The sequence below is a fragment of the Mustela nigripes genome, chromosome 12, assembly GCF_022355385.1.
Source record: "Mustela nigripes isolate SB6536 chromosome 12, MUSNIG.SB6536, whole genome shotgun sequence".
Classification (NCBI taxonomy): domain Eukaryota; kingdom Metazoa; phylum Chordata; class Mammalia; order Carnivora; family Mustelidae; genus Mustela; species Mustela nigripes.
In genome coordinates, this window is record NC_081568.1 from 39,470,708 (window position 1) to 39,497,998 (window position 27,291).

The 27,291-nt window shown below is 42.7% G+C and overlaps 1 protein-coding gene and 1 long non-coding RNA gene across 6 annotated transcripts in view; one reads left to right on the forward strand and one right to left on the reverse strand.

Annotated features, from left to right (window-relative positions):
- The window catches only part of LOC132027773 (uncharacterized), a 121,316-nt gene extending 100,294 nt beyond the window's left edge, over nt 1-21,022 (reverse strand). For all 5 annotated transcript variants that reach the window (XR_009407201.1, XR_009407198.1, XR_009407200.1 and 2 more), the window contains exons 1-2: nt 20,713-21,022; nt 6,426-6,551 (exon numbers count right to left, since the gene is read on the reverse strand). This is a non-coding gene — a long non-coding RNA (uncharacterized LOC132027773). The remainder of the gene's footprint in view (nt 1-6,425; nt 6,552-20,712) is intronic.
- Nucleotides 21,023-21,244: 222 nt separating this feature from the next.
- The window catches only part of SNX18 (sorting nexin 18), a 30,123-nt gene continuing 24,076 nt past the window's right edge, over nt 21,245-27,291 (forward strand). Inside the window, exon 1 of the mRNA XM_059417116.1 lies at nt 21,245-23,011. Within this exon, the coding sequence (XP_059273099.1) occupies nt 21,391-23,011 (1,621 nt within the window). The 5' untranslated portion in view covers nt 21,245-21,390. The remainder of the gene's footprint in view (nt 23,012-27,291) is intronic.

Genomic DNA, 27,291 nt, shown 5'->3' on the forward strand with positions numbered 1-27,291 from the left:
TTGGGGTCAGGTCATGATCCCAGGGTCCTGAGATCAAGCCCCACTTTGGGCTCCCTCCTCAGTGGTGAGTCAGTTTCTCCCTCTCCCTCTGCCTTTCCCCCTCTGCTGGGGTTCTGTCTCTCAATTTCTCCCTCTCTCTCTCTCAAATAAATAAATTAAGTCTTTAAAAAACAAATAAAAGCATGAATTCTGAAGTCCAGTTGATCTAAATCCAGCTTTCCCATGCATTGCTCATGCAGACTCTATGCCTCAGTTTGCTCATCTATGAAACACCAGTGTTAATACCAGCTGCTTCATAAGGTTGTTGTGAAGACTGGTTAAGCTCACACATGGAAGGAGATCAAAACACAGCCTGGACTTACTATTAGTGAATAACTTTTATGTGCTGTCCTTTTCAGTTTCATAGAGAATGCATGAAGGTCTTAAGATACAGATCTTGCCCTCAAAGAGTTTATAATTTGCATGAGAAGATCTTGTGGAATAAGTGGTAGGGGATGTTTCATCCCACTTCTTGGTTTGTAGGAGGAGGACTTTTCCTTAAACATAGCCCTGGCACTCACATTCTTGTTCTCCCTGGGAGAAGTGGAATGATTTCCCTGGAATGGAGTGACTTGGGGGCAACCACATGAGGAAGAGACACATTTTCCCACACAGTTAGAAGCCCATTTGACTCTTGCTTAGTAGTATATCCTACAATTCAGCCCAGTCAACAGTAGAGAGGATAATTTGGGCTCTACCTGCCACCCATTCTGTGTGTAGTTCTTCATTTCTTAAGAACCCATTTTGAGAGTGGAGAGCTCTTCATCGACAGACGGGACCCCCTGGAGGCACCAACGGAACATACAGACTCACAGAAACAATTCAATGCTTATTTGTATGGTGTGAACCTACCATAAAAATATTTCCAGAAATGAAAGTTTGGAGTAGGCTGAAGCGATAGGAAAGAGTTTCACAGAAGTGGGACTTTGGCTAGCTCTTAAAGAAAGGGATTGAATTTGGATGAGGGGGAAGGAGGAAAAGCAATCCTTAGCAGAGAAATTTTTTTTTCTAAGACTTATAGCAGTTTGTACTTCTGTGCAATTGGCATAAAACATAAAATACTGGTTAAAATTAGAAAATCATATCTCTGCCTGATGACTACATGGTGACACAGCCAAGCTATGGTTAAGAAATAGTGACACAGTTCCTTGCTGCCTGGTTTTCCAATCACATGTGACCTAACTGCAAGGAATGTTTCAACTACTTTATACATATTAAGACATTTACTCCTTACAATAACCCTATGATAGAGATGTCACTATTTCCCCCAGCTGAGGATACCAAAGCATAGACAGGGGCAATCTGTCCAAGGTTCGTAAGAGAGAGAACTGGAGTTTGAACCCTGGACTTTATTCTCTCACATCACTCTACTTTGTGATTTCTCAGTCTAAGAGAGGGGGTTGCAGTGGGCCTTCCTTGTGAAGGAACTCAGTGAGGAGACTAGCCTGACTACAGTGAAGGTTTGGACTATGGAGGCTGTAACTTGAGCTGAAAGGTAAGTGGGCCTGGTTCAATGGGGCAGGGGATTGGTGGGGGGGGAGGTTGAGGGAGGGCTGGAAAGTCAAGCACAGGGGTTTGGAGGTGGAAATAAAAAATAAAATGCAAGATTAATCCTATCAAGATCCTGCTCAAGGACAGTTTTGTATTGCTCAAGGTATGAAGTCCAAAGATTTCAAGGGTTTCAATTTGGGGGAATGGACACTGTGTAAACACGAAGAGATGGGAGAACAACAAGAGAACTTGATCCTCTATGCCTTGGGAGGGCCACAGATGGACAGGGCAAGGTGACACATGTTCTCATCCTTTCCAAAGGCCCTGCCTAGAGGACGAGCATGGCTGGAGGTATGAATCTGAGATTTTATACATACCTAGGAGCTGAAACTGTGAGAAGTGAAGCTACCCCACAAAAAGATACCAAAGGAGATGGAAGAGACATATCGATGGAAGAAGGAATGTGGGCAACCCGGAGCTGTGGATGGTAACTGATCCCCTGCACGACTGAAGAATCTCTGGTCAGCTGGTTCAAAGAGGTTGTTGAAGATGAGAATTGGTACAAAGCCAGGGAATTTAACAATGAGCTTGGAAACAAGGAGATGAAAGTTGGCCTTTTCCATTACGGCACTCGTATCAGGTAAAGAGAAGAATGTCTGGTTAATGTCAGCCCACGCTATCATATGTGTATGCTCTTTCCCGTGCAAAGGGCATAGTTAAGTTATTGAGCAGATATTTGTATCAGGCCAGTCACCCCTGCCCCAGGAAAGCAAAACCATGATGACTCCTTGAGATAGGGGATTTGTAATGCAGGTAATAGAAAAGAAAAGGACAGGGGACAGTGAGGCAACCCAGAGGTTTGGAAGCCATTTCTATTCCAAGTCTAGAGAGTCAAAAGGAAGAGGCAGCGTTGCCAGAAGTCAGAGGTGGATTTTACCTGTAGAACTTGGTAATGGTGGGCCTGTTGGGGGAAAGCTGCAAGGTGAAGGGCAGCAGCTGAATAGGGATAGGGGGACACTCTGGTTTTTCTCTCCTTCCCACTCACCAGTCTCCCTCCAGGCCCTTCAGTGACCAAGCCCAGCTGGATATTAGTTGACAGACGAGCCAGGGAAATAAAGCCAGCAGAGGTCAGGCCCAGGATACAGAGCAAAGCAGGCAAACTGGCAAGAGGGCACCTGAGGATAAACAGGTCCCAGACGTGCATGGTGCTCTTGTAACATTTGGTCTGATGTGGGGATGGTCTTCTCCTTGTCCAGAGGAGCTAAGGACCCCCTAGGTGAATTCACTGTTCATCTGGACAGTCTCCACAGTCCTGTCACCTGCCTTCTCCTACCAGAATCCAATTAAACTCATTCTTCAGCCTCAGTTACAGAAGAATCAAGGTGTCCAATGGGGGATCTCACGTAGATCACGCAGTTTCTCCTGCATGCGGAGAGGCTCCTGGGGCTGAGTGAAGGGCAAGGGACAAAGATCCTTGAGAGCCTCCCATCCCCTGCCTTTAGAAGCTGGGAGGGAGCTGCCCTGTCCTGAGACAGGTGGCAGATGGCATCCAGGCTGGGTGCTGGAGGCTTAGGAGTTGTGGTAAGAACAGAGGCCTGTACCGTATAAGCTAAAGGGTTTACGTTTCAGATACTACCTCTTTTGTTCTCTTCCAGTATTTTGGTAAATTAAAAAAGGCATTCAGAGCCCCTACGTGTGGCACTGGTGTTAAGAAGGGGATTGATGGGGTTGGGTGGTGGATTTTTGTCCAAGCTTGTGCCATAGCTCTGGAGTTGTAGTAGGTCCCTGGGGCCAGTGTTGACAGGGAGATTGTCATGACAGTGGCCCAAGAATAAAGTGAAACTCAGATCAGAACCTCCAGGCAGAGGGAGCTATGTGCCCTGACTATAACTCTAGCACACTAAAGCTTAGTGGTTTGGGGGTTTCATAGCTAGTAGTTACTGAGCACTGTCTAATGCGATAACCCATTATAAACACTTTGCCTGTATTAATTAATTTCACCCTAATAACAACCCTCTAAGGTAGGTACATGTGACAGATGTGGAAATGGAGGCTTAGAGGTTAAGCAACTTGCCCTGGGGAAACTGTAGAGCCAGGATTTGAATTCAGGCAGGGTGTCTGCAGAGCCAGCATATTTAACTATTACAGAGAAATCTGAGCACCTTGGAAAACAGAAGAGAAGATGTCTGAGGGAAGAGAGACTGAGAAGGTTCTGAAAGAGTAAAATGGAAGAGGGGAATTCTAGGAGAAGATGGGAATGACCAGAGAGGAGGACAAGCAACTGGTTAGGTGAGAGTGTGTGTGCCATTCAAGATTATATCAGCCACGCATGGAAGGGTCTGTGAGGAAATGGAAATCATGGTTGTACAGTCTGTGTCTAATGGTTCCCATACCTAGATTCCTTGTAGATTTGTTGTTTATCCTTTCTGTTGGATCTTATTCATGGTCTTGTCTCCTCATAGTTCTGGCTATCATTGAACGTTGGTCTTGTACTTGAACATAGTTTATAGAAGTATTTTGAAGCAGAGAGTTCTGAAATCATCCTCAAAAATGTTTGCTTCTGAGGGGTTGCTGGCAATCTGGGATCAGCTTAACTCAAGTTCAAGCTTTAAGGTTTTGTGAACCACCAGATGATGATAAGCCAAGCCTTGCACAAGCTGGTTTATTTCTGATTTACCCTTTGTTCTGTGGCTGTGGGAGGCCTTTTGGGTCTCAGGCCAAAGCAAAGGATTATTTACCATGGGGAAAGTGTCATATAAATAATGAGAAAGCAATTAATGGATTACTTTACATTCCTAAGTTGGTTCTGCATTTCCTCTCTCAGATCTCTTCTCTTCCAGAGACTCTGTCTTCATGCCTGTGCATGAAGGTTCCCCAGTTTTACCTGCTGAGTGTTGTTATTATCCTTTTCTCTCCCTGCCGACATTGTTTACCTTGAACACGTTTCACCTGAAATCATTCAAGAGTTCCTAAGGCTTGCCACCTTCAATGGATCTGTCTTAGTATTGCCTGATCCTGTCATGTCACTCACTGCAAACACCTCCCATCCTCATACAGCCCCATTTCCTTACAGCGTATGTTCCCCTTCTCTCCCTTTACACTTTACCTCATATTATTTTACATCTTAATATTCCAGATTTTCTGTATTTCTCAGTAAATGCCATGATGTTTCACATCTTTGTGTTTTTGATGTTTTCCCTGCCTCAAATACCAGTCTTCTTTTTGACTAAGCCCTTTTCCTTTAAAACCTCGGGTCTTATAATAGCCAATGACATGATACAAGAAAAGGAAAGTAGAAGTATAATATGTAGAAAAGATATTGTGATCCAAGAACCCTCCCCTCCCCCAAAACATCAGAAAAACTACTACCAGCAGTAAGAGAATTCTATAAGGTAGCATGGTCAAGAGATTACCCAGAAATGTCCATCAAATGGGGAATGGAACATTTAAATAAATTATGTTACATCCATATAATACAATGTTGTGTTGCTGTAAGAAAGAAAGAGGACACTATATTCTGACGTGGAAGTATTTCTAAGATACACCATTAAATTTAAAAAACAAGTTGCAGAACAGTGTGTATTGTGTACCTCTCTGTGTAGTGGAGGGGGAGGAATAAACATGTTTGTTTAAGGGAACTCTTGAGTAACAACAAGGAAGTACAGAAGTTTTTGCTTTTGGACAAGGATGGCGAAGATTGGAAGTAGAGAGTGGTCAGTATGGGAGCTAAACCTCCCACTGCACGCTTTAGTGTTGTTGAGTTTTTAGTCATGTGAATTTAATATCTGCACAAAAGACAGATACCTAAAACAAAATAAAACATAAGGTCTCAGGTATTACCCCTATTCTTCTATGTGTCTTTCCCATGAGAGGGAGTCCAGTGAGGTGCCTGAGAACAGAGGCTTGGCACCAGGCCCACCTGGATTTAATCCCATAACTGGACTTATCAGCTTTTGACCTTAGGAAAGTATTATATTCTGAGTCTACATTCTCCTCCTTTATAATCTGGGAATGACAATCCTCAAAACAACACTTTTGAGTGAATATTAAGTGTGATAATGTTTGTAATATAATTAACACAGTAATTTACATAAAATTAGTCCCTGGTATTTTATATATACATATGAGATATGTATCTATATGCATATACATACATATATACATATATACTGACCTATAACACATATATATATATTTGTCTATATAACATACTTGATTAACACACTGTATTGAAAGGATCAAGTGATTCATTTGTGTCTATTTCTCTTTGCCTTAACTTCCTGTTCCCATCCCCACAGACTTATATGATTTATTAATATTTTTATTTCCAGTACTGGCACACTTAGGTGCTTAAGAGATATTTGTTAAATTGTTGATGAACTAAGCATGGCCAGTTCTTATGACTCTGAACAGAGGGAAAAAACCCAACAGAAATATCCTGAAAATTTTCAGTCAAGTCATCTAACTCGTAAGGTGGCTATTATTGCAAGTTCCTTCTCCCCCCATAACCTTGCCCCTCTGTGAAGACCAGAAAAGTACTTATGGACCAATCAGAGCCAAAGTTGGAGATTCTTTTCCTTTCTTATCATAGGTTATCATTAGATACAATTGAAAGTTGAATGGAGGACAAATATTGTCCCCACATGACCCTTCTCATGGCTCTAACCCACAAGCAGTTTCTCCAAGTATTCACACTTATACAACTGCAGATACAGAAGACCACGCTTCAATAAGCTGATCAAATTGGCTTACAATTTATGGAAGACCTGATTCCAATCAGCAGCCCAAAAGGGCAATGCTAACAGCTTTCTTAGGATTCCTCTGGAAGGAAAAAAATCCCACTTTAATTAGATAAGAACATGCATTCCGTTTCCTTTAGTAGTAGTTTGACTTACCGTGGAAGCTGGGTCCCCTGGGAGTCTGCTGGGGTTGAGAAGAGCCCGATTATCTCAATGGGGCAAAATCTCTTCCTCCTGAGAGTTCAGCTTTGGTAATCAACCCGGTGGTGCAAACGCTCTTCCCTTATAGACACAGAAATGACACAGTGTGAGGTCTTCTGCCAGCTCCTAACCCACCCTGCCTCTTTGCATCAAGGCATAAAGCTTAAGCCTCTTATGTACTTCCCAGGAAAACAATGCTGTTCAAAAAAAACATGTCAGGTTTATAATTTTTCTACATGCCTGATTTAGCCATCAGACTAATCTCCAGATATTTAATATAGAAACATAAATTTATAGAATTTGTATGAATTTATATAGGAATATAAATTTATAAGGAACCTCTACATGTCTGTTTCATATGTTAAAAGGATTCTTTCCCAAGGAATTCATTCATAAGGTTTGCTAAAAAGAAAATTGTCCATGTTCACTGAACATGTTTTATTTACCTGAGCCTTAATTTAAAAAAAATTATCCAATATAAAAGCAGTGTATCTGATATATGCATATGTATGTGTGTAATATCCTAGATTAAATGAGTCCAATATATACTTTTTCCTTTTCAAATTCTTCTCTAGGTATATTTCTTTTAAAGATTTATTTATTTATTTATTTGACACAGAGAGAGAGAGTGAGAGAAAGAGAGAGTGAGTGTGCACAAGCAGGGAGAGGGGCACAGGGAGAGAGAGAAGCAGGCTTCCCACTGAGCAGGGAGCCCAATATGGGGCTCAATCCCAGGACCCCGGGAACAGGACTTGAGCCTAAGGCAGACGCATAACCAGCGGAGCCACCTAAGCGTTCCTCATCACAGTTCTCTAAACTGACTCAGAAATATACCTAGACAGGTCATGAGGGTTGCTCAGTCAGTTAAGCATCTACCCTTGGCTTGGGTCATGATCCCAGCATCCTGGGATGGAGCTCCACATTGGGCTCCCTGCTCAGGGGGAAGCCTTATTCTACCTCTCTCTCCCCCTGCTGCTCTGCTACTTGTGCTCTCTCTCTCTCCCCTCATCAAATAAATAAATAAATAAAATCTTAAAAAAAAGAAAAAGAAAACTGTGATGATGGCATTTAGTGGTGCTGTAGATCTTGAAGCAAATTTGTTGATGTCAGTGCTATTTCTGCCATTGAAAAGTCATCTGGGGGCACCTGGGTGGCTCAGGGGGTTAAGCCTCTGCCTTTGGCTCAGGTCATGATCTCAGGGTACTGGGATTTAGCCCCACATTGGGCTCTCTGCTCAGCGGGGAGCCTGCTTCTCCCTCTCTCACTGCCTGCCTCTCTGCCTACTTGCAATATCTCTCTCTGTCAAATAAATAAAATCTTAAAAAAAAAAAAGAAAAGAAAAGTCATCTGATCCATTCCACTACTCCTCACTCCTCCTCTGATTTTTATAAACAAGTTCTATCAGTTGGGCCAATATGCATAGATGGGACAGAGAAAATGTTTCATCCCAAGCAGCCTGCCTTTTCCTCTGACAGGAACATTTGTGACAGGAGACATTTGAATGACATTTGTCATCTTTTTTTTTTTTTTTTAAGATTTATTTATTTATTTATTTGACAGAGAGAAATCACAAGTAGTCGGAGAGGCAGGCAGAGAGAGAGAGAGAGAGAGGGAAGCAGGCTCCCTGCTGAGCAGAGAGCCCGATGTGGGACTCGATCCCAGGACCCTGACATCATGACCTGAGCCGAAGGCAGCAGCTTAACCCACTGAGCCACCCAGGCGCCCGACATTTGTCATCTTAAAAGGAGCAGAGATTTTCTCTAAAGGAGGCACTGGTTCATAGCTGCTCTGGAGAAAATCAGTTCTACTACCCTGATTGGAAATGGGCAAAATCAAGTCATACGGCAATGTACAGCCCATATCTAGCCTGTCACCAAGGGGCAGGGGATGAATCTCTGTTCTCTTTAGATGAGATACTCTCTCCTCAGTTTATTGCAAGCCCCAACTCCCTAACTGTTTGCACCCCTCCACCAGGCCTGGTCATGTGACTTGCCTGTATCAGGCAGGCATTTGAATTGATGACTTTTACTTAAAATGTTATTTATATCTCATATTGAAGCACCCACCCATGTTTAAATAATAGTTCTGCTCTGTACCTAGCCCATGTAGGTTAGATTGCTAGATTAGCTCATAGTGTTACCCTTACAAACTCTAATTTGTAGATAGCAATACTCTTCTACAAAGCTATGTTAAGTTCTTAGTGTGACAAATGTTCTATTATATACATATTATTTCTCTTCCAATCATTTCCTTGTCTTAGACATTAGTATGCCTCATCTCAGGGAATGACCCTCCATCTACTTGTTTTCCCAGACCCCTCTCGATTCTAATTTCCATGGGACTATTTCAGTCTTGGTTACCACTAGTTCTATGAATAGCCTGCACAGAGTAGACACTCAAACATTGGTATAATAAACGAAGGAGGCAGAATGGGCCCTTAATGTCTCTGGCTTCTATCAATGCTCTTGGAAAAAATGTCATCCTCTACCGTTCTCCCACCCCATTTTTGCCTGAGTTAATCAAATTAGCTTCGATTTGCTTCTAAAAGCCTTCCCTGGCTACTCCCCAACTTCCTTCCTGGTCTGTTAAGTTCCATAGCTTCCTGCATACACCTTAACCACAGCACATACCATATGGTTCCCATGCATGCCAATTGCACCCACCAGCTACATAAGGGATAAAGCAGGTATCTTCTTTACATTCTGGTGCCTATTTTCTTGACAGAAGGAAGCAAGCAAAGAAGGAAGGACAGACTGACGGATATTCTGCGGAGAATGTCCAGAATATATGTAGAAATGAGTGTGGATCTCAGAAGAGAGCTGTGGCAGAGAGAGATTTGAATTATCCGTGCTGATGCCATAGGGTGATCGGGTGATTGTTCTCTTCCTGAAAGCTGTGTGAGGGACAAACTGTCTAGGTCTACAGGGCCTGAAATGGAAGGTAGTCTTGGTTATAAGACACCAAAGATTAGTGGGGACTGTGATAAATTAGCAGTAACAGCCCTCTGTAAAGGGGACAAGCTAATAATTGCTATGCAGAGGTGCTGGCCCAGTGTAGCCAGATCTTCTGATTTTTTTTTTTTCCAAAAGAAGTAAAAAGTCCCTATATTTTTTTTTAAGATTTTATTTATTTATTTGACAGAGAGAGATCACAAGTAGATGGAGAGGCAGGCAGAGAGAGAGAGGGAAGCAGGCTCCCTGCTGAGCAGAGAGCCCGATGCGGGACTCGATCCCAGGACCCTGAGATCATGACCTGAGCCGAAGGCAGCGGCTTAACCCACTGAGCCACCCAGGCGCCCCAAAAGTCCCTATTTTTTAATTAATGAGAAGTCCCCTACATTTTAAATGCCTGTCAAACTAAACAACTCAGCCAGATTCAGGCCATGGCTTGGCAATTTGTGACTTCTGGTATAAAACATTAAGGAAAGCTGATTTATAAACTATGACATTGTGTATATACTGATGATGGGAAGAAAAACAGGTCACTATTCCAAAGGAGGACAGAAAAGTATCTATAAGAACACACTCATCAGCTACTAGCTGAGTTAATTAAGGAAACACATATTTGAGGAAAGAGAAAAATTTATAAAAGGGGCTATCAGGTAATGAATATTGGATCAGGTCCTTGGTTTGATTTTGGAGTAGGAATGAGTTATGTGTGAAAGAGGTCCAGTTTTGAAAAATGAGGGATTTCTTTAATAGCAGTGGATAATTTTTTAAAGACTTGTGGTACATTCTCAGCTATACATAATACTGCAGAAATGCACATCGTAAAATCCAAATATGAAAATACATCCAAGTCAATGAGCTCTCCACTCACCTCATGACCAAATTATACAATTTGAGAAATTAATTTTAATTAATAATTCAACTATATTTTAAATTACACTAAAATTAATTTTACATTCTGAGTGTTGTGTGAACTTATGAACACTATTTGAACTTATTACATCATTAAGTCCTGCTATGAACCCCTGAAGTGAGTTTTTTATTCCCATTTTTCAGACTGAGAAACAGGTTCAAAAAGCTTCATTTGTTCATTCATTTATTCATTCATTTGAAAAATATTCATGAGCAGAGCATACAGCAGTGAACGAAGCAGATATAATCCTTGTCCTCATGTAGCTTACACTCCTGGTGAAACCAAGTAGACAAAGAGGTACAGTAAGTAGCTTTCCTTCCAGACCTAGCACTTTCTTTGAATCCAGGCCTTCTATTAATTCTAAGGTACAAAGGTTCCAGCAAGTGGTCATTACTCTTCAATAACAGCAGTTTTATGGAGCCAGAATAGGGCAGATCTATGATTCAGAAAATGAAAGTTCTCAGGACAGCTAAGTAGCCCCTGGCCTACTCCTCAGCCATGTGATGTCACAAGAAACCCCTCTGAGGTAGGGTTTCCTGCCTTGCGACAGTTGAGATAATATCTGCTCTGGCCCTGGAAGAGCTGTGGTGAAAGCACAGCGGGAAAGAAGATTTTAAGAAGTGAAAGTTCTTATGAAATCCCATGTATATATTTGTGTAATGTTTGGTATATTTTACAAAGAGCTTTCAAGTAAATATAAATATAGTGTAATTTATAATACTATACAAACAGCCAAATACAAATATAAATCAACCAATGGTGAATTTCCAGCAATCTCAGGAAATCTGGAGTACGGTTCTGGATTGTTGAGTTAGCTTTAAGGATGTTGATTTGAAGAGATGTGTCATTTAATTGCCCTTAGAAGCATTTTGTTATAGCTGGAAACAGAGGGGCAGAGGCAAAAAGACCCAGACACATGAAGAGCTGCTGAGAAGAGCTGACTCCAGGGAGGAAATTCACTGAACAAATATTTGTTAGTTGCCTACCACACTGTTTTGTTCATTTCTGTATCCTCAGTGCCCGGAACAAACTTCCTGCTCTGGAAAGGAGACAAATTAATATATACAAAGGAGACAATTAATACATACATGTGTTTATGGTAGGTAATCAGTGCTACAAAAAGAAGCACTGGATGATGGTGAGGGGTGGTGCAAAGGAGGGAGAGAGTATTACTTAAAATAATTAAAGCCAGCTGCATCAATAAACAAATCATGCAATCTCAGTGGCTTAACCAACAAAGGTTTCTCTTTTCATAAAGTCTGATGAGGGCTGGTGACCCCAGGACCCAGGCCCTCTCCATCTTACTTCGGGGTTCTCTAAGGCAGAGGAAGAAAAGAGGGATAGAGGAGCCACGGTGATTGTGAATGAAGTGGAGATACAGCATGGTGGATCTCAGGGGGAAGAAGATTCCCGATAGAAACAAAACAAAACAAAACAAAACAAACAAGCAAAAAACCAGCAAAGACAAAACCTGAGGCAAGTTGTGGTTTCTGGTCTGACATGTAAGGAGCTTGTAAGTTGCTACTCCATTCTAAGGAGAAGTAAAAAGCTAAGTAAACTGAAAAAATAAAATCTGCTTAGATCCATAAGAGATGTGAAGTCACAGGGCAAACCACTAAATCCATAATGGAGAGAATGACAGATGAATACAGAGAATCCCAATTTATCAGAGCACAAATCTCTGTAGGAAATAGTGCTATGGTAGGAAAACCTGAACTGCAATTGGTGAGTTGCTTGAGGATCAGTGTGGACAACTCAGAGTTAAAAACTTTTGGGAAACCCAGTAATTAGAGCATCCCTACACTTTTGTGAGTTTCACCCCTGGATCTCTACCAGGTCTTCACAGTGAATACTGGAGAAAAATCTTCTGGCAGGGGAAGGAGAAAAGAAACCATTTTTAAATATGCTAGAACATTCTGTTCTTTTAACAAGGTCTGACCTCAGGAGAAACTATTTAACCCGAGCCTAGCGTGCTGGAGTTTTATTGGGGCCCAACTGACATGGAGGAAAGGGAATACCCAATTCTAGCTCACTGTAGCCATTCTGTGCTACTTATGGGCAGGGAAAAAACTGAGAAGCACATGTGAAGTTCACAGTCCTGAGGCAGAGGCTCACTATAAGACTGGAGCCTAATCATCATCATAAAATACTTCTCTTCCCCACTGTACCTTACCACACATAACAAAAGGCCTATTTACAAAAGTTCCTTTTACCTAGTACAACATGCCTGGCTGTGAAGAAAATATTACAAGGCATACTAAAAGGCAAAACAAACAAACAAAAACCCACAAAACAAAACAAAACACCCCACAGTTTAAATAGAGAGGGAGAGAGCAAGTATCACAACCAGGTTCTTATATGTCAGGGATGTTGGAATTCCAAAGCCTGAGAAATTAAGACTTCTCAGACAAACAAAAATGGGAAGAATTTATTGGTAGTAGACCTGCTTTGCAAGAAATGTTAGAAGTTCTTCAGGGAGAAGGAATATGGTATAGATTAGAAACTCCAATCTACATAAAGAAAAAAAGAATATTGGAGAAGGAAGAAGGAAAGGTAGAATAAAATCTCTCCTTTTTCTTAATTGATCTAATAGATAACTGTTCAAAAAAATAATAGCAATGCTTTATTTGACTACATACACATTTATGTGTGCTTATAGATATGTGAAATGGATGATATCAGTAAAACAAGGAACAGGAGGGAATTAGTATTATTTTGTTGTTATATTGCTATTCACACTACCCATGAAATAGTATAGTGGTTTTTTTTTTTAATTTATTTTCAGCATAACAGAATTCATTGTTTTTGCACCACCCCCAGTGCTCCATGCAATCCATGCCCTCTCTAATACCCACCACCTGGTTCCCCCAACCTCCCACCCCCCGCCACTTCAAACCCCTCAGATTGTTTTTCAGAGTCCATAGTCTCTCATGGTTCACCTCCCCTATAGTGTTATTTGAAAGCAGGTTTGGATTAGTTGTAAATGCATACTGCAAACTCTAGGGGAGCTACTAAAAAAGAAGTATAATTGATATGTAAGGAAAGAGAAAAAAATGGAATCATTAAATGTTCACTTAAAGCCACAAATGGCAGGAAAAGAGTAGAAGACAAAAATGGAAACAAAGAGCAAGGGCAACAACTTGAAAGCAGTAACAAATATGGTAGATATTAACCCAATTCAATCAATAATCACTTTGAATGTAATGGTCTAAATGTACCAGTTTTAAGACAAAGATTGTCGGAATGGATTGAAGATCAAGACCCAATTATATGTTGTCTATAAAAAAATCCACTTGAAATATAAAGACATACAGATTAAAAGTAAATGGATCAAGAAACATATATCATGTTAACACTAATCAGAAGAAAGCAGGAGTAGCTATAATAATTTTGGACAGAGCAGATTTCAAAATAAGGAAAGTTATCAGGGATAGAGAAGGACATTGCACAATGATAAAGAGGTCAATTCCCCCAAGAAGACATAATTTGTAACATGTATGCACAAACAACACAGTGGCAAAATACATGAGGCAAAAACTGACAAGACTTCAAAGAGAAATAGATGAATCTACTATTATAGTTGGAAATTTCAACACCTCTCTATAAGAAATGGACAATCCAAGGGCGCCTAGGTGGCTCACTTGGTTGAATGTCTGCCTTCTGTTTATGTCATGATCCTGGAGTCCCAGGATTGAGCCTCGCATGGGGCTCCCTGCTCAGTGAGGAGTTGGCTTCTCCCTCTGCCTCTCCTCTTACTTGTGCTCACTCACTCTCTCCCTCTCTCTCAAATAAATAAAATCTCAAAAAAGAAAAAAAAAAGGAAAGAAAAAGAAAGAAAAGAAATGGACAGATCCAGCAAGCAGAAAATCAGTAAGAATAGAGCTGAACTCAACAACACCCTCAATTAGCTTTATTTAATAGAAAGGTATAGACTAACTTCATCCAACAACAGCAGAATAAAGATTTTTCTCAAACTCATATAGAACATTCACCAAAATTGACCATACTTTGGGCCATAAAACACCCCTTAACAGATTTAAAAGAATAGATATCATATAATGTCTCCTCTCAAACTACAGTGAAACTAAACTAAAAATCAGTAACAGAAAAATAGCTAGAAAATACCCAAATACATGGAGATTAAACAACATACTTCTAAATAACACATGGATCAAAGAAGCAATCTCAAGAGAAATTAAATATTTTTGACTACATGAAAGTGGAAAGACAATGTAACAAAATGTGAGAGGTAGGATGCAGTGAGAAGGGTCAAAGGGAAATGTATAGCTGTGAGTGCATATATTAGAAAAGCAGAAAAATCTAAACTCAATTATCAAAGCTTCCACCTTCAGAAACTAAAACAGAAGAGCAAATTAAATAAAAAGTAAACAGAAGAAAAGAAATAATAAAAAAATAGAGCACAAATCAATGAAATTGAAAACAGAAAATCAACAGAACCAATGAAATCGAAAGCTGTTTCTTTGAAAAGATCAATAAGCCTCTAGCCAGGCTAAGAAACAGAACGCAAATTACTACTATCATTAAAGAGGAAATAGAACTACAGATCTCAAGGACATTAAAAGAGTAATGCATACGACGAAGAACTCTGTGCCTACAAATGTGATAGCCTACTCGCAATGGACGAATTCTTTAAAAGACACAATATGCCAAAATTCACATAAGAAGAAATAGACAACTGCATAGGCCCAATATAATGAAAAACCTTCCAAAACAAACAGTACTGGGCCCAGGTGGGTTTGCTGGGTCCCCCCAAATTGGGTACCCCAATAATGGGTCCGTGATTAAAGGAGCGAGACTGATACAAAGTGAAGGTCAAGCAAAGCCTTATTTCGCGCCACGCATCAGGAATCAGACTGACCATTAAACACACTGGTCGGGGCCGCCCCTACAGAGAGGGTGACCCCTCCCTGCCTCACAGACTAACTTTTATAGAGCAAAGGCCATGTGGTTGGGCCTGGCCACACACAGGTGGCCAATGAGATTGTAAAACACACAGGAAACTCCACAGTGATGCTAGGTGACCAACTGAATTACTTACCCTAGTAGACATTTGAACCAGTCTATCACACCTTGGTTAGGATTGGTGCCAAAAGGCTCCCAAAGGGCAGGGCGCATACTCCTTGGTAGCTAGGAGACAGTGTGCGCCCCCACTGATTGAATACCTCCACCTGGCCTGACCCGCCCTTGTACTTGGACTTTGTTACGTGGGACTGGTTTCCCGGACTTGTTTTTAAGTAAGTTCCCCTGGGGTGGGGGGGCAAGATCAATTTAAGTTTTACAACAAAATGGCAGTTCAACCAGGGTGGGGCCGCTCTGGCTGAATAGGCCCTTACAGGTTCACTGGTGAATTCCACCAAACATTTAAGGAAGAAATTATATAAATTCCCTACAATCTCTTTCAGAAGATAGATGCAGAGGAAATACTTCCTAACTCATTCTATGAGGCCAGCATCACTCTAATACCCAAACCAAACAGATGTCACAAGAAAACTAAAGATGAATATTTCTCATGAGCATAAATACAACAAAATATTATCAAATCAAATCCAACAGCACATAAAACAAATTATATACTGTGGCCTAGTGGGATCATGTAGGTATGCCAGGCTGGGTCACATTTGAAAATCAATTAATATAACCTATCATATCAATAAGTCAAAGAAGAAAAATCATATGATCATTTCAATAGAAGCAGAAAAATCATTTGATAAAACCCAAGACCCATTCATGATAAAAACTTTCAGTAAACTAAGAATAGATGGGAACTTCCTCTACTTGATAAAGAATATCTACAAAAAGACCTTATGCCTAACTTTGCACTTAGTGGTAAAAAGCCTGAAGCATTCTCACTAAGATCAGGAATAAGGCAAAGAAGTCTTCCTCACCAATGTTTTTCAACATCATAATGGAAGTCCTAGCTAATGCAATGAAGAAGACCATGAAATAAAAGGTATACAGATTAGGAGGAAATAAAACCATCTTTGTTTGCAGATGACATGATTGTCTATGTAAAAAACCCAAGAGAATCAATTAAACCCTTCTCCCCACCCCTAGAGCTCAAAAGTGATTATAGCAAGATAGTAGGATGCACAGTTACTATGCAAAATTCAACTGTTTTCCTACACATACTAACAGTGAACAAGTGGAATTGAAATTGAAAACACGATTCCATGTACCTTAGCACCCTCTGGAAATGAAATACTTAGGTATAAATCCAACAACATATGTACAAGATCTCTATGAGGAGAAATAAAACTCTGTTGAAAGAAATTAAGTAACTAAGTAAAAGGATATTCCATGTTCTTGGATAGGAATACTCAAGATGTCAGCTCTTTCCAACTTGATCTGTAGATTCCATGTAATCCTAATCAAAATCTCAGCATTGAGATGCCTGGGTGGCTCAGCTGGTTAAGCAATTGCCTTTGGCTCAGGTCGTGACCCCAGGGTCCTGGGATTGAGTCCTGCAATGGGTGCCTTGCTCAGCAGGGAGCCTGCTTCTCCCTCTGCCTGCCAATCTCACTGTTTGTGTTCTCTCTCTCTCTCTCTGACAAATAAATAAAATATTTTTAAAAACTTTAAAAAATCCCAGCTTTATCTTCTAGATCAACACTCTTTATAGAGTCTACATGTAGAGGCAGAAGACTGAATCGCCAAGACAATACTAAAGTAGAAGAACAAAGAGGACTGACACTACTTTAAGTCTTCCTCTAGGCCTGCAGTAAGCAGACAGTGTGGTATTGGTGAAAGAATAGACAGACAGATCAATGGGACAGAATAGAGAGCTCAGAAACAGTTTTATATAAATATAGTCAACTGATCTTTGGCAAAGGAGCAAAGACAACACAAAGAGGCACAGATAGTCTTTTTGACAACTGGTGCCAGAGCAGCTGGACATCTGCATGGAAAAAGAAATAAACCTAGACACAGACCTTACACCTCCCACAAAAATAAATTAAAATGGATCAGAGACCTCAATATGGAATGCAGATTATAAAACTCATAGAAGATAACATAAGAGAAAATCCAGATGACTTTGGGCATGGCAATGACTTTTTAGACATAACTCCAAAGGCGGGATCCATGAAAGAAATAATTGATAAGCTGGACTTCATTAAAATTAAAAACTTCTGCTTTGGGAAAGACAATGCCAAGAGTATGAGAAGAAAAGTCACAGACTGAGAGCAATATTTCCAAAAGATACATGTGATAAAAGATTTATTTCCAATATACAGAAAAATTCTTAAACACTCAACAATAAGGTAACAACCCTTATGGGCCAAAGATCTTAACAGACTACCTCTCTGCAGAAGATATATGGATAGCAAATCAGCACATTAAAAAATGCTCTACATCATATGTCATCAGGGAAATGCAGATTAAAACAATAAGATACCACTACACACTTACCAGAATGGCCAAAACCCAGAACACTGACAATACCAAATGCTAACAAGGATGTGGAGTAACAGGAATTCTCATTCATGCTGGTGGTAATGTAAAGTGGTAGAGTTGTTTTGGAAGTTGGCAGTTTCTTACAAAACTAAATATACCCTCACCATACAATCCAGTAATCCTACTCCTTGGCATTTACCCAAAGGAGTTTAAAACTTACATCCAGACAAAAACCTGCAGAGGGATGTTTATAGCAGCTTTATTCATAGTTGCCAAAATCTAGAAGCAACCGAGATATCATTCTGGTAGGTAAGTAATAAATAAATTGTGACCCATACAGACAACAGAATATTGTTATGGCTGAGAAGAAATGAGTTATCAAGCTATAAAGAGACATGGAGGAAGGTTAAAGGCTACATACTGTACGATTCCAACTGTACGACACTCTGGAAGAGGCAAAACTATGGAGACAGTAGAAAAGATCAGTGTTTGCCAGGGGTTAGGAGGGAAGAAGAGATGAATAGGCAGAAAACAGATGATTTTTAGGGTAGTGAAACTAATCTGTATGATATTACAATGATAGACGCAGATACATGTCATTATTCATTTGTCCAAATCTATAGAAGGTACAACACTAAGAATCCTTATATCAATTACGGACTTTGAGCAATAACTATGTGCTAGTGCAGGTTAAGTAACAGTAACCAATGCATCACTCTGACTGGAAATGTTGATGGTAGGGAGGAGACTATGCACATGGATGAAATGGGTATATGGAAAATCTCTTGTACCTTCTGCTCAATTTTGCCATGAACCTAAAACTTCTCTAAAAAAATAAAATCTATTAAAAAAATCCAAGGCACAAATATGCTTGGCTTGTTCCAGAAATAGCAAAGAAACCACTGTGGTTTCACTCTAGTGGAAGAAAGGAATGGAAAGAGAGGCAGGGGCCAGGCCACATAAAGCCGCTCAGGCCAAAGGAAGAAGTGTGAAAATATGGGTGTGTAGAGCCATTTAGTGTCCCCTAATGACGTGTTTTTATGAAGATGTAATGAAATAGAAATAGTTGATGGTTATAACGATTATGTAACTTATGAATAATATGCTCCGTTTTCTAGAGAAATCTTTTTTTTTTTTTTTTTAGATTTTATTTATTTGACAGTGAGAGAGGGAACACAAGTAGGAGGAGTGGGGTAGGAAGAGGGAGAAGCAGGCTTCCTGCTGAGCAGGGAGCCCGACACGGGGCTCCATCCCATGACTCTGGTATCATGACCTGAGTTGAAGGTAGCTGCTTTACAACTAAGCCACCCAGGCGCCCCACTAGAGAAATCTTTTAAAAACACGTTACTCTTTATGTCCCTGAGCGAACACTTACAAATTTCTAATACTTTAGCACATTTAAAAAAATATCTAAGACCCTAAGGGGCATTTCCAGCCACTCAGGTGCCACACAGCCAGGCACCATCGACAGCCTGTCCCTGTCCTTCACCAAACCTGATGACTGGCCTCCCATCAGACTCCTACAAACTGAACACTTGCATGGGCATTAGTACTGCAAACAACCTCTGACATCCAGTAACTCCTCAACCACCGTTTCTAAGGAGCAGCCCAACCTGGCTGTAAAAGATATCACCTCAAATTCCTGGAATTTTCATACCTGAAATAGATTTTCAGTCTCTCTGTTTCAAAACCTGAAGCATTGCACGTTTCTTGTTACTTAATTAACTCTTTAATCTAAAAAAGTAGCTACCAGATGAATAGTAAGGGTGAAATTCAAAGCATTTATCCTAAATATTCTAGATTAGCTTCTCATAATTAATAAATAATATATATACATATATATAAAACAATAAATAAAATCAATTATGTTTTCAGTGTTTCATAAATGTTGACTTCATGTTTCCGACTACATAAGCTGTTGACATTGAAATTCAGTGACCTCTGTTGCTTACTGTTAAGAAGGATCGTAACCCAGAATTTTTAGCTAAAAATGCTGTAATTCAGAATTTGCTTACAGAGTTGAATTAAGGTTTTTGTATTAGGGATAAATACTGTAGGAGTAATTCTGGTATACTAGGTTGGTGGTTTTGTGCAAGACGCTTAGAATACCACAGCCCTTCCTTAGAATAATTGTAAACTCTTCTGGCCTGTTTCCCAGATTTGCTTGAAAAGGGTCATAGGACAGGCTGAAATTAATGGCATATGAATTGTGAATCCCAATTAGAGGTGTCTTCAAAGGAATAATTAGGTTAGACTTAATAATTATGAGAAGAAAACGCTTCGGGCAAATTACACAGAGAAAGAAAAGAAGATGTGAAACAAGGCGACTTTGGAGATTGGAGTTGATTAATAATTCAGGAAGTGATTTTTAAAAATCGACTTATCTTAAAGATAATATAAATTGAGTGAGACAAAGATGAATGGAGAGAGATGGTCACTGATCTCAGATTAGGAGTCAGGTGTGAACACGGGGGGCCCTTCCGGTGCATATGCTCTGGGACTGTGATTTTAGGATCCCTATTCTGCTTACGAAGGAGGACAGGGTTTTTGCCTTCCCAAATAACAGTAACGTGAGCACGAGTGGCAGCAAACACCTGAACTGTACTCCCCATTGTAGAGTATCTGCCGCGTATTCACCTCTCCCTTTCATTTTCCTCATCTGTAAATTAGGGACTACATGATTATCGAATCCCACAACCACCCCAGGAGGGAGGTACAGGTGACTTGCTCAAGGTCATAACCTAGGTGGTGTCAGAAGGCAGACTCGGACCCAACAGCCTGACTCCGAACTGAAAGCTCTCTCTCGTCCCCAGCGCTACCTGGTCTCGGGGAGGTGAAGGGACGCACTCAGAATGCCAGCCCCCCCGTGCCCACTTACATTACTGTAAACTCTCCGACACCGACACCTCCTCCCACCGTCTCTACCACCCTTAGCCTCTTAATTTGTCAAGCACAACACCTTCCTTACTTTGCTCGAGTCCTCCTCCTCCCCTTCTTGCCAGAAGGTTCCAGCGGGCGGAAGATGGAAAGGCGCGGACAGCGCCGGGCACAGGCATCTTGTTTTTCTTCTTGGTGCGGTCGCTAATCGCCGCTGAAAATCCTTCGTGAGATGTGTGGCTAAATTATTCTAGAAGCACTCACTGAGCGCTCAGAGTAGGAACGTTTGTCAGGAATGCGACTATTAATTTACTTTCTAGGACACGTTTTTGTCATCTAAGAGCCCAATTTCCCACCCAAGGCTTCTGAGTGGAAACCTTCACCGGGCGCCTGATGGCGCGGCGCCGGCCTGGAGGGGGCAGTGGCGGCCGCGGAGTGGGCCCTGCGGACGGATGCGGCGGCTCGGCCATCGCTTGCTCTCGCCTGGCGCGCGGCTCTCGGCCGTGGATTAGCGCAGCTGGGTACGTGGGAGGCCGCGGGCCCCGCCCCCAGCCGGCTGCGGCGGCGGCGGCGGCGGCCCAGCGAGGCAGTCGGCGCTGCGAGCTGAGCTGCGCGGAGGGCGCGACCGGCGGGCCGGGGCGCGGGGCTGCGCGCTGTCTTTTGGGCTCCGTTCCGCGCGCCGGGACGTGGGCGACACCGCGGACCCTTCGGGCGGGCCCCGGGCTCGCGGCGTAGGGAGTCGGGGGCCGCCCGCCGAGGCCCCGGGACCATGGCGCTGCGCGCCCGGGCGCTGTACGACTTTAGGTCGGAGAACCCGGGTGAGATCTCGCTGCGGGAGCACGAGGTGCTGAGCCTGTGCAGCGAACAGGACATCGAGGGCTGGCTCGAGGGGGTCAACAGCCGCGGCGACCGTGGCCTCTTCCCGGCCTCGTACGTGCAGGTGATCCGCGCCCCGGAGCCCGGCCCGGCGGGCGACGGCGGCCCGGGAGCCCCGGCTCGCTACGCCAACGTCCCGCCTGGCGGCTTCGATCCCCTGCCCGCCGCGCCACCCGCCTCCTTCAAGCCGCCGCCCGACGCCTTCCAGCCGCTGCTGCAACCGCAGCAGGCGCCTCCGCCGAGCACCTTCCAGCCGCCGGCCGCGGGCTACCCGTACGGCGGGGGCGCCCTGCAGCCGTCGCCTCAGCAGCTCTACGGCGGTGGCTACCAGGCCAGCCAGGGCAGCGACGATGACTGGGACGACGAGTGGGACGACAGCTCCACGGTGGCCGACGAGCCGGGCGCGCTGGGCAGCAGCGCGTACCCAGACCTCGACGGCTCATCGTCCGCGGGCGGCGCGGCCAGCCGCTACCGTCTGTCCACGCGCTCCGACCTGTCGCTGGGGTCCCGCGGCGGCTCGGCGCCCCCGCAGCACCATCCGTCGGGGGCCAAGAGCTCGGCCACTGTAAGCCGCAACCTCAACCGCTTCTCCACCTTCGTCAAGTCAGGCGGCGAGGCCTTCGTGCTGGGCGAAGCGTCTGGCTTCGTGAAGGATGGGGACAAGCTGTGTGTGGTGCTGGGGCCCTACGGTCCCGAATGGCAGGAGAACCCTTACCCCTTCCAGTGCACCATCGACGATCCCACCAAACAGACCAAGTTCAAGGGCATGAAGAGCTACATTTCCTACAAACTGGTCCCCACGCACACGCAGGTGCCGGTACACCGGCGCTACAAGCACTTCGACTGGCTGTACGCGCGCCTGGCCGAAAAGTTCCCCGTCATCTCGGTGCCGCACCTGCCCGAGAAGCAGGCCACCGGCCGCTTCGAGGAGGACTTCATCTCCAAGCGCAGGAAGGGCCTGATCTGGTGGATGAACCACATGGCCAGCCACCCCGTGCTGGCGCAGTGCGACGTTTTCCAGCACTTTCTGACCTGTCCCAGCAGCACGGACGAGAAGGCCTGGAAACAGGGCAAGCGGAAGGCCGAGAAAGACGAGATGGTGGGCGCCAACTTCTTCCTGACTCTGAGCACGCCCCCCGCCGCCGCCCTCGACCTGCAGGAGGTGGAGAGCAAGATTGACGGCTTCAAGTGCTTCACCAAGAAGATGGACGACAGCGCGCTGCAGCTCAACCACACGGCCAACGAGTTCGCGCGCAAGCAGGTGACAGGCTTCAAGAAGGAGTATCAGAAGGTGGGCCAGTCCTTCCGCGGCCTCAGCCAGGCCTTCGAGCTGGACCAGCAGGCCTTCTCCGCCGGCCTGAACCAGGCCATCGCCTTCACCGGAGATGCCTACGACGCCATCGGCGAGCTCTTTGCCGAGCAGCCCAGGCAGGACCTGGACCCGGTCATGGACCTGTTAGCGCTGTATCAGGGGCACCTGGCCAACTTCCCCGACATCATTCACGTTCAGAAAGGTAAAGCCTGGCCATTAGAGCAGATGGTCTGGAATATGTTGTTGAGGCTGAAAGGGATGATTTGGACAGAGATACCCTAATATGTTTCAGACTGTTGTCCTGCAGGTTGGGAATCAAATAGGGATGTGGACAGCTGGCCTCTTTTTCGGAGTGTATGATGGATGGTGGGCAGGTAGCTGCCTCCTTAAAGTATTTCCAGACAGGGAGTGGGTTACTCTTCAGAGAAAGTTCTGAGAGTACTTCTTAGGACGGTGCTATCATTTTAGAGTTTGAATAGTTGGGTAATGAGCTTCTGGGATCTGTAATCTTGTGCCTAGGGTAGAATTAGAAGAGGACCCAAACTCTGTTAGGCATCCATTTGAACACTGTGGGGTGACTTAGTGAAGGGCTTCAGGAAGCACGGAAATAATGGGGAAGGCGGGATATCTGCAAATAAAGGTCGGGTATCTGCAAGGTAGGGTAAGTCCTATTTCTGCCTTCCACACCTCTCAGTCCCTGGCTTGATGGAGAAATTAGAATCCCTTGTCTGAGGTTCTAGCCGGGGCAGTTTAAAAATGTCCTGTGTAGGCTTCTTGCTTGCAGCCTTTGTAGAATTAAGTGAGTGGCTCACTCTCACTACAGGAAGTTTGAAGAAAATTAATCCCTTTAAGTTCAGTCATTTTGAGTGTAGAGTCTGTTAACTAAATTTAAAGAATATTATTTTAAAAAATGATGTGGGAAACTACAAAGAATGCACAGAATGTGAATATCATGTCTGAGGGCGGTGCTTCTGTATTCCAGTGAGTGAGCTGCCCAACTGTCAGAGCTTGTTTCATTAGTAGCTGTTAGTGTCTCTAACTTTTGTTAAAGCAAAAGTTTTTTTGCTTTTTTTTTCCCCCCTCTTAGAAAATGAATTAGAGCAGTAAAGCCTGGAGTGAGAGAAGTGGGAGGAGTTGGAGTTAGGGAGGTGGTCTTGCCTGTGAATGTCCTGTTCAGTGTGGGTGTGGGAGGAGGGAGGGAGTTACTTAGTCTAACTTCCCCTGATGGTGGAAACCTCTTTGGATCACAGAGCGGTTTGTGATCCAGAGTTTGGCTTTCAGTAAGGAGGTGCTCACTGCCTTTCTAGGTGGGCCAGTCCAATTATGAACAACCCTGATCTTTGATACATTCTTCCTTGCACTGAACTAAAATTTGCCTCTCTTGTTTGTCTTTCTCTTCGCTGGAACCACACAAAGTAAGTCTATTCTTCATCCACACGTTAGCCCTTTCCACTTTTGGAGACAGCAGTTTTGCTTTCTTTCTCTCTGCTGTTCTCCTCCCACTTCCAGGTGTTGGACTGGTATTACCAATTGCGGGGGGGGGGGGGGGGGGGGCCTTCCAAAGCAGGGCTACAATGCAGCATCCTGAATCATCTGCCGTACTAATTTTAGTAGAAAGTAGTAACTTTCTTGGCAATTTACATTTTGTAAATGCAGCCTGAGATGGAATTCGATGTTTGAGCAAGGGTACTGAACCTGCAGCTGCATCCCTCATGACTTTTTGTGTGTAAATTGCTGTGACTCCTTGACTTTTTTGGCTGGTGCTGGTGGGTGGGACTGACTCTTTGAGCCTTTAATACAAGACCTTATATTTAAATACCATTGTGTTGTATCAGCCTGGGCCCATGCTGCCTTTTTACATATTTTGTGAGTTTATGCAAATAGTTGGTAAATAGTTGAAAGGGTGGAGACAGGTACAGACATCTGCAGGCAGACTCAGGTGACTGGCTGCTACTGGGCTGCTTCTGTTCATTCACTGACTTCACTGTCACTTAGACCACACACAGCCTTGTCAAGTGTCCTGCTTTTGGAACTATGGATTAGAAAAGGTATGGTGTTTGTTCTAAGGTCGATTTTGAGTTAAAGCAGTAGATTTTATAGTTTATAAACTGTGTAGTTTGCTTATTATTACTATTTTTTAAATCCTAGAACTAAAATCGTTTTCTAGTTCTTGGGATTTGAAAAACTTCATTAAAGCCTGTATCATTTTATGTTGTTTAAACAGATTCAGGGGCACTAAACAAAATCTTTAGGAAGTTCAAAAAGAAAATCAGTTGATGTTAAGTATAGTTTTTTTCTGCTGTAGCCTTAGTGTATAATGTACAGGGAGTGTGTGTCCCTAGATGACATGTGTTTAGAATGTACTTGCCATTTTAAAGCTATAGTGTGCAGTGCATAAGACTGAAAGGATTTGCCTGCAACCAGTTATTATCAAGGATGCTAGTGTTGGCGATTTTTAGGACTACAGATGGAACAGATCTCATAAGTTAAGCTAAAGCTTTTTGAACATGTTCTGAGTATTCAGAACTTGTGGTTGTAAAGAGCAGCTTCCCCCTCCCACCCCGACTTAACTACACAGTTGCTATTGGAATGAATCTTTTTTTGTCTGAGCACTTGGGGATTTTGTTGACAGGTTGTTTTTTTCCTCTAAGGTCTCAAAGTGTAATCATATGAAAGATTTTTACCATGACTTGAGAGGAAAGCAAAATGAAAAAAATGATAAAAAATCTATAAGAATCTTAAGCTATCTTTTGTGTAAGTATTTGGTTCAAAGTTTATATTTCAACTTAGGGAGAAATGTAAAAATTCAAAATAATTATTTTAGCTCTTAAGTTCTCATTGTTTACAGGAAGAGAGAAAGCAGTTTCAGTACTTCTGCATTTTATGTGTTGTACCATATGTTAGGTCCACATTCAGATGAGACAGAAATGATTAGATAGTGCTTTTTAATGACTAACACAGTTAAGAAGGGGAGCTCATTAAGTTTTTTTCCCTTTAATTCCTGGGGGAAAGGATAGGAACATTAGTCTCCTCTGAGCTTTTTTCTGATCTGGGAGATGGCTGTGGTCAGCTTTTCCAGTATTCTAAACCTGTGCTCTTCGATGCTGGATCTGTGAGCCACATCTGACCACTTGAATGTAAGTTAATTAAAATAAAATAATGTAATTCAGTTCCTCAATCACATTAGCTATATTTCATGTGCTTTGTAGCTAGTGGCTACCACATTGGACAGCAGATGCAGAAGAGTCCATTTCATCACTGCAGAAGGTTCTGCTGTAGTTCACCTGTCAGTCCTGTCAGATTTCTCCAACAGTTGACAATCTTTGCACATACTCTCCAGAGAGTTTTCTTTTCACTTGGTCATCTCATGGCATCGCCTCCTTTCTACATGGGCTCAAGGAATAAAAACTGGGAGGGGAAGCAGGCCCTGCCAGACCCCTCTCTACAGAATGTAGAATGGGTGAGTACTCAGGGAGTAATATTTCTGCGGTGCGAGGGTGTTCATCTGCTCTGCATCCTGCCTTCATCATTTATTCAGAAAATACAGCTGCTTTCAGAAAGGTCGTCTGAGTCTGGTGAGGAACCAGCTCCAGAACACACGTACCCTTAAACGTGGTTGACTGGCTCTTTTCTGACTATACTCAGTACTAAAACCATTGCTTAAACTTAATAATGGCTTTAGTGTAAGTACGTTCTGCAGAAGCAAAGAAAGCCATATGGTTTCTTTAGCTGAAAGAGAATGCTAGAATTTTTATTTTTTCATCACCTCATGGAGTCTTAGATAAACAGACCTATTTTGGTTAATGGAATTGAGTGTAGGAAGAAGGCAGTTTGCTATAGTCTGAAGTATAGTAGATGGGAATTCAGAAGCTGTTTGAATTTTATTCATACTTTCCTCTGTCTTAACAGGAGTCCCTTAAATTCTTTGTTCACAGACAGTTCATTGATTCCTGACTAGTCACATGTCTGTCACTGCCAAGCTTTGTAACCCTGTGGTCTGATTTTCTTTTTTTTTTTTGAAATGGTAGCATTTTATCTCCTCCTGTTTATCATCCCTGCCTGTAGTATGCCTTTAGAATGCTGATGTTGGCCAGTTTGGGGTAGTACATAGAATTGATTTCACTATCAGTTTCTTAGGCCATTCAGTTCTGTTCCTAAGATATGATTAATCTCTAATATTTAATAAAGCTTAATCCGGATGGCAGTGAGTTGTTGTGGTTTAAAAGCTTTAGGCTTTTCTCCTGGGGAATATCGTGAAAGGGAAAGACTTTAAATGTGGGGTGATGAGAAATGTTAGTTTTATCTTTATTTAGGAATGTGGACTAGATAGCAGAAGGGAGTACCTTAAAAGGAAACTTCTTTATTCCTGAGAAAATGTATAGGTCATGTGAAAGTGATTTGTTGATAAAATGTAGTGTGAGTCTGTGAAACAGGGTGGCAAAACTAGGTAAACAAACAGGCAGTCCTGTTTTCTGTACTCCT